Source organism: Osmerus eperlanus, chromosome 18, assembly GCF_963692335.1.
Source record: "Osmerus eperlanus chromosome 18, fOsmEpe2.1, whole genome shotgun sequence".
NCBI classification, from domain to species: domain Eukaryota; kingdom Metazoa; phylum Chordata; class Actinopteri; order Osmeriformes; family Osmeridae; genus Osmerus; species Osmerus eperlanus.
Window position 1 is genome coordinate 6,895,534 of NC_085035.1, and position 16,827 is coordinate 6,912,360.

General features: G+C 47.3%; 1 protein-coding gene across 2 annotated transcripts; it reads right to left on the reverse strand.

Moving 5' to 3' along the window:
• Nucleotides 1–495: 495 nt before the first annotated feature.
• zfyve16 (zinc finger, FYVE domain containing 16) lies at nucleotides 496–15,774 on the reverse strand. Of its 2 annotated transcripts, none has more exons than XM_062483846.1 (18): nucleotides 15,730–15,774; nucleotides 14,511–14,620; nucleotides 12,099–14,284; nucleotides 11,283–11,379; nucleotides 8,533–8,709; nucleotides 8,240–8,379; nucleotides 7,816–8,035; nucleotides 7,535–7,657; nucleotides 7,003–7,158; nucleotides 6,668–6,892; nucleotides 6,435–6,517; nucleotides 4,855–4,959; nucleotides 4,610–4,760; nucleotides 4,211–4,291; nucleotides 3,937–4,099; nucleotides 3,728–3,833; nucleotides 3,393–3,569; nucleotides 496–3,185 (listed from the first exon to the last, which is right to left on the reverse strand). In XM_062483846.1, exons 2-18 carry the CDS (start codon nucleotides 14,578–14,580, stop codon nucleotides 3,027–3,029), a joined length of 4,419 nt encoding a protein of 1,472 aa, XP_062339830.1. In that variant the 5' UTR covers nucleotides 14,581–14,620; nucleotides 15,730–15,774; the 3' UTR covers nucleotides 496–3,026. The 2 variants fall into 2 exon arrangements, with proteins under 2 accessions (XP_062339830.1, XP_062339831.1); XM_062483847.1 differs by lacking the exon at nucleotides 15,730–15,774 and adding an exon at nucleotides 15,543–15,561.
• Between the last annotated feature and the right edge of the window lie 1,053 nt (nucleotides 15,775–16,827).

A 16,827-nucleotide genomic window follows, 5' to 3' on the forward strand; every position in this document is an offset into this window, starting at 1 on the left:
AGTAAAAACACATTGAAGCCATTTAAAAATATATATAGCTACACTAAAGATACTTTAAAAAAAGTAATTCGCTGTACATTTATTTAATGTTTTGTAGGCTATTTTAACGTTAAACATGTAGGGGGTCGTTTGAATAGTTCACTAATGCAGGTTAAGTAATGAACACATTCGTTTTGAATTTTGTTTTCCACTACTGAAAAATATAGTAACCTGACCACAGTCAGGTTGAAAATAGTTGCTTTACTTGTACACCATGCTATGACAAACTACGCAACACTGACCCCGCCCGACCACAGATGAGACTACAAGTGAAGTGATTTAAATTGAACTCTAACGCGGCATTTAATTCCAGGCATATCTCCAAAGGTCCCACGCCAAGTTAGGGCAACTAACCAATGCTCTCTGGTAGAGCATTTGACAGCAAATCAAGGTACACATCCCACCCTGTATTTCACTTGGGATGAAAACACACATTATTATAAACTGAGACAGTGGCTGCATAAAACTTGATTTTACTCGACAAATGAAATACATATTTATAAATGAATATTATTTGAAGAGATCACCAAAACCCAGATACCAGGTGTCACCAACTAAAGATGGTGGTCATGAATAAATACAGGTGATTTACACAAAACAATATCATTAAACAGTTATTAAAAAGCATAAAAATACTTTTTATTTAACTTCATGGAAAGTTCTATTAATCACGAATAGTGTGAAAGATAATTCCTTAAGTTAACGCCCATAACAGTAAAATTGTACTCCAGTTGCACAGGAGAAAGAAAATCCATCCTGAATTATCTAAAAACTGTAAGTAACTCTCCTGCTTGGAACGTCAACGTATTAGCCGCTTGCGGCTGACAAGACATGAAACGCTGCCATCCCAGAGAGATATCCATCTCACACCAGAACCAACTGCTCGCAACAGATCTGGGAAGTAGCCCTGAACACAAACAAAGTTGTCGGATTAAAGTAGACTGTGGACTAGTACAGGCAAGTTCTACAAACTCATCCAATAATGATCTTTTTCAGGTATAGGGCATACATGTGCAAACTTTGAAGGGCGACTTTTCAGCATGAGAAGGGCACAAACTCTGCAGTAATTATGGGAGAAAGATTAATGGTTAAGACAACATAGCTAAAAGCCCTCCATTTTAATACTAGATCAGGCACAAATAGTGGGCAGCAAATACACCCAGAGACTGCTACTTTGGTCGATATAAGAGAGCCAATCATTTTATTCTTTGAATGGAGGTGTTTTGATCCATACGGGAACGCTCCCTCCCTTCCATGTGTTGTAGCACCAGGACACCTGGGCAGTTCCCTCACCACCATTTAAAGTGCATTAGAACACCGGAAATTTGTGTATTGACTGGATACATCTGTGTTTAAAGCACTATAAAATCGGTTCATCACAATCAAACTGTACTGCCTTGCAAAGACATTCAGCACAGTTATTGAACTGCTGCGGCAAAGGACATTGTGATAAGGGATGACCCGTGGCAAATCTCTGATCAAAAATCAGCAGGTGAAGTCACCAGTAACATAAACAGGAGTCTCAAAATCACACCAAGTTAATTTCACTGTTCTGAGTTCAGCATTGGACACTTCAACTCCCATGAAGCAGTGCAGTGCAATAAAAGGAGAAACTCAGGTACTGAAGAAAAACAAAATCTACAAACGTATGTAAATTCGTAATGAACAATTTCACTTCCATAAGTGGCCAGTAGTATCATCCATGGAGTTGCTAGAGGATATCTGGGCTGCATGCTAGTCAAAGGAACTTTAGTACAGTTTCCCAATAGCCTAGGACTAGCAGCTGGCTGGACCTGCAAATGAAATACCTTCACAAGTAAAAAAAAAAAAAATGGAATCAATTATGATGTCTTGCATTATTGTGTCTGGTTTCTAGACCCTCTATGGGTATGGTCCTTATTTTGCCCGTCATGGCAAAACAGAACTTTTTGCACTACAACTGCAGTGACTTAATAGCCTATCAAAAATATGAACTTTTTATTCCATATTACGGAACAGTTCGAAAAATATTTCTTTAAGCTGAAGAAAAAAAAAAAAGCTCTGATAGTTTCTATGTGCATATCATTTATATACAGTTGGACAAACACATCATAGGAAGTGTACCCCTCCCCCTTCCTCCACTTACAACACATAAAACCATCAGACAAGACAGGAAACTGCACTCTGTAACAAACAAGAGACCTGATTCTAGAACCCATGGGCTTGCTGGAGAAGCTATGACTGGAAAATCCTTCATGACCACTCACAACACTAATAATTATAGTTCACAGCAACGGTTCATATAGGGGAACACTGCACCATGTCAAGTTCATCTCCATCTCATGTCTGACATTAGGTTGTTTGCTTCATTACCATTCAATTGTCTGTTACTGTGACATTGTTATAAATATGCAATAAATATGTCTTCAGAGAGAAAGAGAGAGAGAAAAAGAGAGAGAGAGGAGAAGTGGTCTGTTGAAACATTCACAGATGCTTCAAGACTGGGAGGCCAGCAGGAAGCCATGAAGGCAGAGCAGGAAGATAATAGAATACAAGAGTCAGGTGATCTTCAGTTTTTTTTTTTTTTTTGGTTGGTTGGTTGGTTGGTTATCAATGTTTAGTGTTTGGCAGCTTTGAGTAAAGCAGCTTTGGTGACCCTGGAACATAAAGATCTCCAGATGTTTCCGCAATGGCGGAAAAACAAGCAGCATATCACAAAAGCAATTTCACAGCCCGTGCTGTGCACGTGCACGCAGACACACCTCTGGCTGTAGAGACTGTGACACAGAGCCCCGTTATTTATGGTTTAGTCTTACAGTCAGTCGTGTCAATATGTGGTTGACTCATGTATCCAAAGACTGGAGTGTTTCATTAGTTGTTCACTTCCTCTCAACAACAATCAGGTCTTCAGTGCCTCTTCCTGTGCGCTCGGTCATCCGTTTATGATGCGTGGCCGAGTGCTGATGAGTGTGGGAAGGAATGTGTGTGCATGTGTGTGTGTGTGCGTGTTAGATGCAGTGTGTTATGTAGAAGATGAACTCTATATCCATGGCTATCTGTGGTACACTGGCAGTGCCTCCGTGAATGACGGGAATAAGGGCGCTGTCCAGCTCGTTCATGTAGCGCTGGGGAAGGAGCCTGCCTCCTGAGCCAGCCTGGTACTCCACCTGGGACACACACACACACACGTTATCAGATGCACACATTATCCATTAGCCATTCGTACTTTACACTCTAGATCAGGGTTCTAAAACATGCAGTACAGCGGCCTTGGAGGACCAGGATTGGAGAACCCATGCTCTCGATAAACACCATGTGAAATCCTTACTCGGAACGACAACATTAGTGCATGGATGTGAGTCGTGTTTATTCACCATGTCGGTGTTGGTAGAGACCCGGAGGGAGAGTGAGTTGATTCCTCTGGCCGTGAGCACGGCGAGGTGGGGGGTGAGGGCGCTACAGCTGGCCAGCGCCATCTCCCTCTGGAACACACTGCATGTGGGCAGCACTGCCGCCAAGGAGCTGTCTGCGGTCTTCAACAGGTAAAACACCTGGTGGGAGACACACACACACACAGTCAGTCTACACCCATACAAACACACAGTTGTGTAATAGTAGGTTGAGGGTCTTGGAAGAAGTCTCGTTTCACCCAATTGCTGTTAATAACCTCTTCCGTCTGACCCTGGTTTAAGAGTTTTGCGAGACAAACCTCAGTGCATCTGATGGCGTGCCCTTCGGACAGGAACTCTGTCTCCTGCTGCATCCTCATGCTGTGGATCCCTTCCATCGACCTCCCGTCCACCCTGCTGGTCACGCTGTCGAAGCAAGCACACACACACACACACACATCAGCGGTGCGCACCTTGCATGTGACAGGGGGTCTGATTGGTCTCGGGAGGGTACAGCCGGTGCCCTTACCCCGTGTTGACGGGAGCCGCCCAGTCCACCCAGCGGACGGTGACTTTGTCCCGGACCTCCGTGCCGTCTGTCTTCCCGCACGGGATGTGGAAGTCCGTCTGCTCCCTCAAGGCTGTGCGCAGTGCTTCCATGGTCTCCGGAGGGATCTGCACCATGAGACCATCTGACAGACACACAGAGGGGAGTGTGTATATCGAAAAGATGTAGTTCGGAAAGATGTTCGCTAGTGATGGCAAAGAAGCTTGTCTCTTAGTTGGAGGAAAGACAGGGATACCTTCCACAATGCTGGACTTGGCGATGAAGCCTGAGGAGGCTTTCAGGGCTCCATTGAACACCACAAAGCTCGCTCCCGTCACTAGAACACGACAGACACACACCAAAACACCATGAAGATCAGCAGGTCAGGCTCATTCCGTGAAAGTAAATGACTTCTGGTGCAGATAACAGAGATCTCTATTGACAACGTCAAATGATTGTATAAAGCAGTGATTAAAGACAAACACAGTTTGTTTTAATCTTTTAGTCCAACCCAGCCCCAGACTGTGTTAGTCTAGGACTGACTTAGCTTTGGTCTTAACTTGTGCTTAGACTGGAGCTTTGGTTTTTTGTCCCTGACCAGGAACCTGCAGTTAGGGAGGTACTGCCATGGATGTGTGGGTCTGCTGGCACCAACCTGTGCGAGTCTTGCCTGGCATGCTGTTGGCCTGGGTCTGGTAGTTCCCCTCCTCGTTTTGGAAGCACACCAGGTGGGAGTCGGCCTCGGAGCTAAGGGTGGCGCCAACACTGATGACGTGCTCATTGGAGGCGTTCACCACCTTTAGCATCTGGTTAAATAAAGAAAATCTTAACTATGGAGTTTAAATGCATTTGTACATGGTGTCCGCAGGTGGACGTGAGTACACAGAGAAGCCTTCTTACCTGGCTGAACCTGCTCTTGGGAATGTCGATGTAGCTATGGCCCATCTCCATGTGGATCCTCAGGCCTTCCACAGCTGGAAGGCTGTACTGGTAGTTCCTAAGGTCCTGTGGATGGACACACACAGATGTGCACACACACACACACACACACACACACAGAGACACACAATTTCTTTAGCTTCAGAGGCGTCGTGTGACCCAGTGTAGCTTAAAACCTTATAAAGACATACTGGAAGACAGGGCTGGACTGGCCATCTGGCATACCGGGCATTTTCCCGGTGGGCCGACGCATTTTTGGGCCGAATCGCCGATATAATTTATAGTTTTTTTTTCTTTTCTTTTTTTCGGGCCGGCCCATAGAGAACTGACAGCGGCCCATTGGTTAATTTTCTTTATTGGCACTGGCCTGACCCAATAAAATCAAGGAACCCCCTTCCCCTGAATCATAATATCGCCTCCCGCAGGCCTTGAGACACGAGCTGTTGGCTAATGCATATGCTGGTTTAGCATCGTTAAAGTTTAGCATCGCTAAAATGGAGAAACGACCACCAAAGCGCAAGGGAGGCGCAGGAATGTTAAGGGAGAAAAAGATTTTTTTTAAATCTACAGGTGAATGCCACAAAATTTGCTAAAATTTCGAACATGTTTGGGGGGGGCTTTAGCTGCTTCAACATCAGCATTACCTGTAGAGGAAGGAGGAGAGGTGGCTGTCTCAGAGAGGCCGAAACATAGTCAGGGAAGAAGCCGAGGAGGAGAGTGACCATGACAGGGCCATTGGAGCGAGTGAGGAAAAGATGTAAGAAAGAGTAGTTGACGATGTGGTAAGGAGTAGGCAAATTAACAGGGACTCAGGAAAGGAGGGAGGCTGTGTGTGTGTTTCTGTATTGTATTTAACAGACACTTTTGTCCAAAGCCACAAAATATGAATCTTACAATAATTTAAATTAACAATAAACAGTTTTAAAAGTTGCTAAGCCAATATTAAGCAAAATAGTAATAATCACAATACAATATCAAATATCAATATGTATATATTTTTTATACCAAATAAAAATCATAACTCTAAGAATTAATTAATTATTTAAGTGTAAGATCAACACATAAGTCTTGAGACCCTTCTTGAAGGATCCAAAACTATCACATGAACGCAGAACACTAGGCAACTCATATCAGGAATGTGTCTGACCAGTCACGGTGGGTGTGGGCCGCCTGGGCCAAAAATGCCAGGGCCTATTTTTTGTCCCAGTCCAGCCCTGCTGGCAGAGCTCCAACAGGATGCACTCTCTGAGCCAGGACGGCAGACTGGCATTTTTCAGTCAGCCTGTGTGTAATCTCGGAGCCGGCTGGCCTGGAGGTGAACCCTGCAGGGCACGACTGAGTAACAGCCCCAGGAGAGGGACACATAAGGCCCCCTCTTTACACAGCTCGGGTCTACCACACTATCAGCCTGACATGCGGCAACTGACCGCCGCTTGAGGGCAGTGAAAAGCACTAACCTCCACCCCACAGGAAGAAAAAAACAAAACAATTGTTGACACCTCCATTGCTGAAGTGGCTGTATGCGTGTGCTTGATACTTACGGCCAGCAGATTCATGATGGTGTGTCCCGTCTCTCTGTACACGGACTCGCGGAAGCGGATGCTGACTAGCGTGCTGGGGTAAACTGAAAGAAAACACAGAAAAGGACCATCTCATCGGGAAGCCCATGAGTTCCCAGCCGGACAAACGGTCTTACGCGTACAAACAGCTGTCGCATCTTAACGGTCGAGCCATCGCGGCAGACAAGGAAGTGCCAACCGACCAGCCCACACACCGTGGTGTTCGGCCCCAAGCCGCAGCAGCAGCCGCAGGGGGAAGACTTTAGCCCAGGGCACCTCCAGCCTCTGGATGAGCAGGCCGCAGAGGAAGGGCTGCGGGGGCAGACAGAGGCCTTCCAGGGGCTGGCAGGACGGGGAGAAGAACAGCATCCCTCCATGCTCCTTGCTGCCGAGGAAGCTGACGGTGAACGTCACGTTGCCCAGTTCCTCCACAAACTTCCCTGTAGGAAGAGGAAGCGGAGAGGGTTAAGCCTTTCTCAACGTTGGCGCGCCAGCGTGACATCATGGTTGTTGGGGAGAATGTGTGTGTGTGTTTCTGTGTGCGTCTCACCTTTCTGAGCGTCCTGGTAGATGTTGAGATAGAGCGTGAACAGGTCTTTAGGCACAGCTCTCTCCTCTGGCAGACACTCCAACACAAACACCATCTCTCTCTGGCCCAGTGCCTGCAGGCCACTGGAGCCAAAACACCAGCAGCGCCGACTGCAGTCTGACAGGCAACACAGAGACACACAGTAAGGATACACATGTCAAGAATCAGAATGGGATTTATTCGCCATGAAAGTTTGCACAGACAAGGAATTTGCTTTGGCAAGAAGGTGCATACAATTAACATATAGGGACCTAAAATTTAAATATGTGGACTATCTATACTAAGGGTACATAAACTAGCAGTACTAAGTGGAATTAGAATTAAATAAAATGTACAATAAAATAAAGACTGGGCCCAGCTGGTTTCTTCCCAGTACAAAAGTGAGGAGTGGAAAGTTTTGGGATTGGGTCCAGGGGGGAAGGTGTGTGTGTGTGTGTGTGTGTGTGTGTGTGTGTGTGTGGGGGGGATTTTGGGTCAGGGGTGCTGCACTCACAGGTGACCAGTTTGACATTGACCAGCAGGTTGGCATTAAGGACGAAGGTCAGAGGGCGGGGTCCTCCCTCCTCCAATAGCAGAAGGATCTGGCAAGGGGCCGGACGCTCCTCCACCAGCAAGTCTGTTGGCAGAACAGAAGCTGATGTTCCAAATTTCAATGTGCAGAGTAAGTCTTGGACGTCAGCATACACGAGCACAGGAAGAAAGCCAAGAATACACACACGCACGCACACACTCATAAACAACTACATATGCAAATACACCCTGGCGACAACACACCTCCACTGTCAGTCTCTCCGGTGGTGATGAGTAGAGGTGGCAGACCCTCTTCGTCATCGGGGAGCAGACTGGGGCACCTCTGGATGTATTCCCCCACGCCACACAACAAGGCGTAGTCCCAAGGCCCTGACACTGGGGGGCGCAACACCTCCGCTGGCCCCAGGGCCTCAGAGGGCGGGGCTCCACCTGCAACGTCTGCCTCTGACCCAGAAGAACCAACCTGGCAAAGATGGATTTGTGACCATTTAAAACAAGACAGAAGAAGAAAAGAAAAAAAACATGCAACTAAAAAAGAAAACATCCCCGTCGATGGACGAGAACTGAACAGAAATGTGTGTCTACTGTTTTCAATTTATAGAAGATGTCAACATTGTTTGGGTGGCGGGTCAGGGGAAAAGCCATGTTGGCATGTGTGCTCTCTCACCATGGGGGGGTCTGGGGTGATGGGGCTGGACTCCTGCGAGCACCTTCGGCCCGTTACCGACAGCTTGGTGGTGTCTGCCACCTCCCCATTGGGGAGAATGCCGTCAGCAAACCACACGTGCTTCTGCTCCCGAGGGCAACCTGACGCGCACAAAGACGCAAGCGCTGAAACAGTGTGTGCGTGTGACGCAAGCACAATTTCTGGTTCATTTCATTGACATACATATATGGCTCCCTAGTGGTCAAAAAACGGATCGTGGTCGTCTGTGATGCGAGGGGTTTGTTTGTGTTTACCGTCGTTGCTGGGGTGTTTGAGCACAGAGACGGGCACCATGACGGTGGGCGGGGGGGAGTTCAGGGTGCCCGCGGCGCGGGCCTGCTGCAAGGGGGGGATGGTGCTGCAGTACTCAGATGGGACGTTGGGGTTCGGGCTCGAACCCGTGGGACTCATCATACGCTCCAAGGCCTGGGCTGGGGGCGGTTAAAGGGGAAGAGATGGAGAGAAAAGAAGCGGGGGGGGGGTGAGTTTTCATGCATCACAATGCTGCTTCTCACTTCCTTTCCTTTAATAAGATATTATTAGAGCATGAATAAAACAAACGGACGTACAAATGAATCATTGAGGACATCTTTCTATGGGCATGAGTGGGTATACGGGAGAGCGGCGAGAGCGAGGCATCACGTGATGGAGAGAGACTTTCCAGATTCCAGGGAAACATGCCGTGACCGAGTCAAGACACCCAATATTGCTCGCTTGCTCACTCACTCAAAGTGCTGACTCGGCTCTGGCCTGCATTATATTGATTAAGCATCATAGATCTTTATCGACCTGGTGGTACCGGAGCCATCCAGGTCCTGCTTACTTCAGAACAACAAATAACAGACATGAGGAGAAACAAAAATAAACACCTCCTCAGTATTTATCAGATCATAACTTGCATATGGATATACGATTCAACATTTAAAAGCTTTAAAATTGCAACATGTACACACAACAAAGTTATGGTTTTATTTTATTTCATTTTCCTTCCTGTATAAATGCAGGAACAGGACTATTTGGATTATAAAGCCATACTAAGTCAAAAGACACAGTGTAGTCACCTTGATCTGGGATGAGAATGACATGGCATGAAAAGAACGTCCTCAAGAGCACGTACCAAAACAAGCCCAGCCCCATCGAGCGAGACGGAGGGCTGACCTGGATTGTGTGCGTGCCCATGTGTCACTGGGGATCGAAATACTAAAAGGTGCATTCGAGATCACGTCAACAAGATCCTTGTTGCATGCAACAGTATCACAAAGAGACGCTTTAGAACCCAAGCACCTGACTCGTTCATTAAGAAGTCAGACCTTACCTTGTTTTCATCTCAGCGCTCTCCCCTTCATCCCCACTACCATAATCAGAGGTCAACTCTCTTTCTAGCCAACATTGGTGAGCAAAATCCTTGGCAATCGCTCAATGGTTGACAATAATACTTTGCGAGGCTCTTATGTTGACTGTGTAAGTAGCCCGTTAGCAGCTTAGGCTTCAGACTCCAGCCAGAGGTGCGTACAGCAAGCATCGCAGACCGCTCTTCATAGCAATGAAAATATTGAGAGAGAGAGAGAGAGAGAGAGAGAGAGAGAGAGAGAGAGAGAGAGAGAGAGAGAGAGAGAGAGAGAGAGAGAGAGAGAGAGAGAGAGAGAGAGAGAGAGAGAGAGAAAAAGAGAGAGAAAGAGAGAGAAAAAGAGAGAGAAAAAGAGAGAGAAAAAGAGAGTGGGAGGAGGAGGAAGGAAGCATCATATCACGGCCCTCACCGTCCTGAGAAAAGTGCACAGAGTGCCTCTTAAGCTCCCACTCCACACACACTCCTGCCCAACGGTATGCAAGGAGCTGTGCGTGCGCGTGCGTGTGTGCACACGTCACGTGCTCACTGCGTCAGGTGGCTCCAGTGCCCTACACAGTCAAGGACACACACCGCCGTCCGGCAATAACTCCTTTTCCCCCCCATCTACCTCCTTCAATCTCTGTCCCCTCTTTTAGCTTCCCCCCCACCCCCCCGCTTTTCCGCAGCATTCACCGCACTGTCCGTAATAGGTTTCCGAGAGGCAAGAGAGTGTTTCGTCATCGGTGCGTTCAAGCAGCCTTGTAGAAATGGTACACATTTGGCCACGTGATCAGTTGGACAACCGACGGAAAAACACACATTGTTCCTTTCCAGCTGGAGAGGATTTGCTGACACGGAGCTCCTTGGGTGTTTCATCTGCACGGTGATATTCGTCTCTGAGCAGCTCAGTGTCCTTCAGTGAAACCCTGGTGCCGCTCCATCACGAGAGCAAGGAAAAAGCCAGAACACGACAGCACCGGGGGGGGGAATCGCTGTGTGAGCGATTCCCCCCCCCCGGTGCTGTCGTGGCTGGTGAACGCGCCGTCGCACGCGGCGCGTCACGCACACCCACAGCCGCACAAGTGGGAGCCCTTAGCCAGACTTGTTTGCCTCGGTGTTATCGGATTAAAGGCCAAAGAAAAAAAGAAAAGGAAAAAAAGTCCTTGCCGGCTGAGTGGAGACCTTGTGACTGGCGGAGTATGCCAGACATCAGAGCCTCCTTTCATAGCCGACGGAGCAGACAATGAAACGTCGTCACACACAGATAGAGCGCATTCAGCTGAGGGGATGGCCAAACGATGTCAGGGAGTCACTCTTTATATAAAAAGGTCCCTCATGTCTCTCAATATGCCATGAAATGGAGATTACAAAGGCTCAATTAATAGGAGAGGCAGTTCTAGTGAGAGTTCTATAGTCAGATGTTAAGTGGCACACAGGAGTAGCAACAAAAAAAAGGCATCATGTAGAAAAGTCAATAACCGTTTTTGGCTCATCTCAGCAACCTATGGAGTGCTTTATAGATATTTGAGAACGACAAGTGTCACTGGTTTGTTTACATTACGCAGTCGACGTAGCCATTTCCTTTCATACTGTTCAAGGAACCGACTATGTCATATGATGGCTCAGCCGGCCACAGTCTGAGAAGACAACACACGCCAACAAATAAACGGCTCTTACTTTTGTGTATGGTCTCGTAGCAGAGGACGCACACGCGGGCCTCTTTGTCCAGGTACTTTAGCCGGCATCTCCTGTTGCAGCACACGGCGCAGTACACCTGCAGGGGAGAGAGGGCGGTCGTGATTTGACAACACACAACCATCTGAGCAAAAAAAGATTGACCCATTTCTATGAGTGATTCATGTGATGTCTTTAAACAAGCACTTTGACCACAGAATGTAATGGGTTTTACTGACCCGCCCCTTAAAACAGACGAAAAAGATCAGTAAATGATCTGGGTTTGTCTGACTGGAAAAGAAAGAATGAATTTGCACAAACTACTACTTATTAAAAAAAATATATATCTTCATGGAGAGCGGTACACTGTTGTGGATTAGAATAAAACTCCCCAAGATTAATCTTGGATGCCATTTGAAATAATTGGATCTAAACGCCTCAGCTCCGACTTAAGACCCGAGGAGGGAGCCGAGATCTATACAGGAGCTGGAAAAAGAACTGCTGACTCACGCACTCTCTCTGAGTGTGCGCTATATTTAGATGGGGAGCAGCACAACATATATCGGCCATAGCGCCTGCAGGAGTGACGCATCTGCTGAACGGTCACATGATGAGTGTCGTTAAGTGTATGGGTGAGGACAACAAACTGAAAGGAAATCTATTAGGACAAACCCGCTGAGGTAGATTACACAATCTCAGGGAGAAAAAAACTTTAAAAAAAAAACTTGATTGGCCAACGATACTACACAGCCATGGACCATTCACTCTGTCAAGGAGCAAAAACAAAAAGTGCAGAAACTTTGTATGACGCCGGCATACCTTCCCACAGGCCCGGCAGTGATGCCTCCTCTTGGTGAAGGTGAACCTCTGGGAGCAGTTCATGCAATTGGGAGCCTCCGAGTCTGGCAACCAGGGGGGCTGCCTGCACCCCAGACCCTCTGCCTCCTGCTCATCCCCAGCCCGGGTCCCCTCCCCAGGGAGCTCCCCGGGGTAGGGCGGGGGCTCCGAGAGCTCGTCATACCCCACCCTGCTCTCGTAGTGCTCCTGAGGGGAGTTCACAGAACCGGGATCTGTGGTGCTGGAGGCTTCCTCTGCGGGGTTAGGGCTGGTAGGAGACGGGTGGCTTTCCCCCCAATCCTGTACAATGCTCTGGTTGTCGGTAAGGCTGCTGGGCCCGTGAAGGTCTTCTCCTTCTCCTGCTGCTGGGGGAGATCTAGGGGGTTGACACGGTAGCTGTTTGGGTCTGGCACCACCATAGCATGGCTGGGAGTCAGGGCTGAGACTGGGCTGGGGGTGGCTGTTGCTCACGTCGTGGACGGTCAGTTCCGCCCGGTCGGGGGTAGGTGGGTCCTGGGAGGGTGTGGAGGCACCTTGGTTCAAGTTTTCCTCCCCCAGAAGAACACGGTCGCTCTCTGGCGAGGCCAGATTCTCCAGCCGCTCTCCTGGTCCCTGGCTGCAGCTCCTCAGCTCCTCCTCCACCAGCCTGTCCTCCAGGTCCCCGTTCAGCTCGGAGAATCCCTCATCTTGGGTCCACTCCGACGAGCGCCCGCAGTGGCTGATCCCTTCCCCCGCCACCATCCGGCCCTGGCCCTGAAGGAAGGCGTCCAGCTCTTCGTCCGTCACCAGCAGGCCCGCCTGGTCACTTTCGGGCAGATACTCGAACCCAAACTCAGGGGGGTCACCTGGGCTGGCCTCGGAAGGAGGGGAGTGAGGACAGCTCGGTGCAGAAGCACCAGGCGGCAGCTCCTCCTTCACTGGGGAAACACTGACCTCCAGTGTCGCTTGTGAGACAAGGGGGGCTAGGTCTCCCTGGCACATTGGCACTAAATCTACCTCTAGATTTTCTGGTCGTGGTACGGGGTTGTCAGAGGTAGCACCTGGGCTGGGACTGTCTACTGCATTCACCCTCTCTGCCGGAATATCCTCGATGACTTCAGAGGCAGGAAGGGACTCTGCCTCTAGACTCTCAGCTAGTTCAGTCTCGGTTCCGTCCCCTGACGGTCTTTCCACTTCCTCCTCCGGGTTTTTCAGGGTCACCAGGGCCCCACACATCGACACAGCCATGGGCAGGCAGGAGAGGCCCATCGGCTCTCTCTCAGCTGAGGGGCTGAAGGGTGCAGGATCTTGCAGATCCTGCGCTTCGGTGAGCTTGGGGTACTCTTTTGATCCGACTTCTGTCTCGCAGGCCTCAGGGAGAACATCGGAGGTGGGTGTGTCTTCTTTTTGGGTGCTTGTGGAAAGGGAGGGGACACCTGATTGGTTGAGGTGGTCAGGCGAATCATCGAGGAGCTGGTTGATTTGGGCCACCTCTTCATCCTCATCCTGTCTGTCTGCCGACTGAGAGCGGCTTGGAGAGGGCTCACTGGCCATCTCTGCTGTAGCTGGGAGAATCACATCCAGCAGGCTGAGAGAGAAAGAGTACCCCACCATTGTCTCCCGGGGACCCATATCCAAGAACCCCTCTTTCCTGGCAGCGTTCTCCGTCCCTTCGCTCTCTCTGTGACCAGGGCCAAAGCCCTGTCCCACAACCTCTTCTGCAGGTAAAGTCAGTGCCGGGCTGTCAAAGTCCACCAGCAGCTCCCCATCTTCCTCCAGCTGCCTCTCTGCCAAGTCCAATTCTCCAAAAACATTGTGACTGTTTGCTCTAATAAGATTGGCGGAACCTGTATCACTCACAAGGTCACATACAGGTTTCAGGGATCTGTCGGGGCAGGGAGGTGCAGAGATTTTTGCTCCTGCTGTCCTGCCGTCCACAGATGAGAGCAGGTCTACCCCAGTGAGGGGCCGGCCTTTGGCTTCGCACTCTCCAGGGCTGGGACTGTTTCCGGGGGCAGGGTCAGGGCAGCTTGAGTCAGGACAGGTAGGGGCACATCCATAGTGTAACGTGTTTAGGTCAGGGAGGGCTTGTGGGATTGTGGGAGGGGCTGAAGGAAAACACTGAGAGCTTAGTGAGGAGAACGGGTAGGCAGGGGACATGAGGGACACAGATTTGCAGTCAATATCCTCTGGAAATAAAGTGAATGAGGAAAAGAAGAAGTTAGAGATAGGCCAGTCAATTACAGTTACATTGCTTACTTATTAACTCCAAAGTACAATGTGCACCTTCCATTCAGTAATGTATTCCGCTTAAAATTATTAGACAGCATATCATGTGCTAATTGAAAATACAAAACAAAAAACATAACCCCCCCCCCACACACACACACGCTATTTGGCTAATACTGTACTCACCTGTGTTGAGCTCAAAGTCATCCAACAACTTGTCCAGGTCACACACAGCAGCCTTAAAGAAGCTGTCCATGCTGGACTGTAACAAAGGAACCACTTTACACCATCACCACCTAGAAGATAGAATAATGCATTTTTCTCCTGATCCTTATACATTCAGTAGGGTCCAAAAAAACGTTTAGGTTTTATATAAATCACCTGTCAACCTTAATCCACAGTCCCGGGGCAAAGCACACAAACTACCAAAGCAATTAAGCAATTGACCATAATACACTACCAACATTTCCTACAGTACCCCTAACTTCAGACTCTGACCTGGTCTGTTTGTGCAGTTTAAATACGTTGTCAGTCGTGACTATATATACACCACAAAAAACGAGTAAGACTGAATAAAACCCAACACTGATATGTTTAAATATTGTGGTAGATGAAATTATTTTCCAATTCTGCCTCAAATGACCGATCTCAATTTTACAAATCGAATCTCAACAAGAACTGAACCTCCCCGGTTAAGGTGTGTAGGACTACAGAACATCAGGCAACTATCGTTACCTCAAGTATTTTCAGGGCAAGGAACCTCACAAAGGTTCATAATACTAGACTGCATGGCGCACCAGACAAGCCACATCACCATTGAAATCAGCTAAACAAGAGGCATATTTCATAGGTTTCAATTGATAATGGATAGCCAAGTCAATATTACAACGTCTATTTTTCAAACTAACTTGGCTGGCTAGGTTTTAAAGGTTTTCCTATTAAAGTACAGGTTAGACAGGGGGACAACAAAACACTGTAGCTAGTTCGAGATAAGTAGTAATAGAGCAGTGTGAAAAAAGTCATGATACTAGATAACCGGGGGCTAGCTATTGAACTACAGTTAGCTATGTTGCTAAACACAGCATTCGTTTGAAAAAACAATGTTAGCTGGCTAGTGAGCTCAAGAGACTCGTTCTGAATGTCTGCAACCTCTCTTGAAGCACATAGACTGAGATAATGAGCCTAGATAGCTAGCTAACTAGCTAGCTCGCTACTTACCTAATTTGGATTGCCTGTGGCTAATCTGCTTCACATAAATAAAATTTACATGTAATTAGCGAACGATCCATTATAACTTTCCAGTCATTCCCAACGTTGTTGTACAGTTTTTCTTTTTAAAATGTACATTGGAATCTATGATCATAGAAGTTCAATCATTTTAAATTAAGTTTTTTTGTAGACTCACTGCAATTCTCCCACTCCAGCGGCCATTTTGAATGGAATTCTTGAGGTTCAATACTGTATATCCCTTAAAGACACACGCTTATTTGCTTGCTTTGTTTACATCTGTTATCTTATGCCACAGAGTAACAATCTTTATTGTTATCCTACGTTTGAAACGAGGTTGGTGGGCTGAAACATGACCCACCAAAAGGGTTAGGTTTACCTTTAGTAGAGCGGGATTTCGTTCTAGGTATATTTTTGGTCTAGGTCCGCAGTATTTTAAAAGTGAATTACTGCACAATTACAAAAGTTTTGGCCTGAAGTATGTTATTACAGCAATGACAATATTTTCCCTCCAGATTCAACACATTGCTGTTACGGGGAAGGTTAATGGGAACAGTGGGGCAGGAGATAATGTTGACGTTGAAGAAACAGAAGTCTGGGATTTGACGCGTCAGAAGCTAGTTAACCGCAAATCAGTCAACTGCCTTGTGCCAACAGCCAAGCTTGTTTAGTTTTTTTGTTGGTGTGTTTTTTTTATCTCAAAATTCTTAAAAGTTTTGTTACCAGAGAAGAAAGTAATGGATGATGGAATCATGCAATGTTTTACTGTGAAAAAGCCATTCCACTTAGGTCATTGTTTTGTTTTGGCATGTAGCAAAAACAATAAGATAAGACAATGAAACAATATAGCCTATTCCAGACACCATAGGGAGAAATAAGCAATCTAACTACCGTATTTAAAGTGGTTTATAACATTACTGTTGCTTTTATCCATTGCCATCCATTGCCATTCATCCCATCTAAACTCCATTCCACTGTTGTCCACATCAGAGTGATAAAAGTAATATTAAATGGAGACTAGAAGCCCAGCATGGTCTCTGCTCAATATTAAAAGTTTATTGAATGAGATTGGAAAGCGCTGAAAAATTGACAGAAATCCCTTTACAGAGGGATACAGCTTAGTGGTTAGAGCATTAACTGTAGATCAATAGGTTCAAATCTCCCTCTGTATGTTGCTTTGAATAAAAGTGCCAAATGAATATGTTACAATCTTTGCATTACATTCCATATGTACATGCTCTTCCGGAAATTATTTTCATTTTACATATTGTAACCA

Excerpts from the sequence above, each read along its gene's own strand:
- zfyve16 (XM_062483846.1), bottom strand. The coding sequence starts at position 14,580 with ATGGACAGCTTCTTTAAGGCTGCTGTGTGTGACCTGGACAAGTTGTTG. Across the intron at positions 7,159-7,534 it reads CAATGTCAAACTGGTCACCT|ACTGCAGTCGGCGCTGCTGG; the intron begins GTGAGTGCAGCA and ends GTTGCCTGTCAG. Across the intron at positions 3,186-3,392 it reads TCTCTACCAACACCGACATG|GTGGAGTACCAGGCTGGCTC; the intron begins GTGAATAAACAC and ends TGTGTGTCCCAG.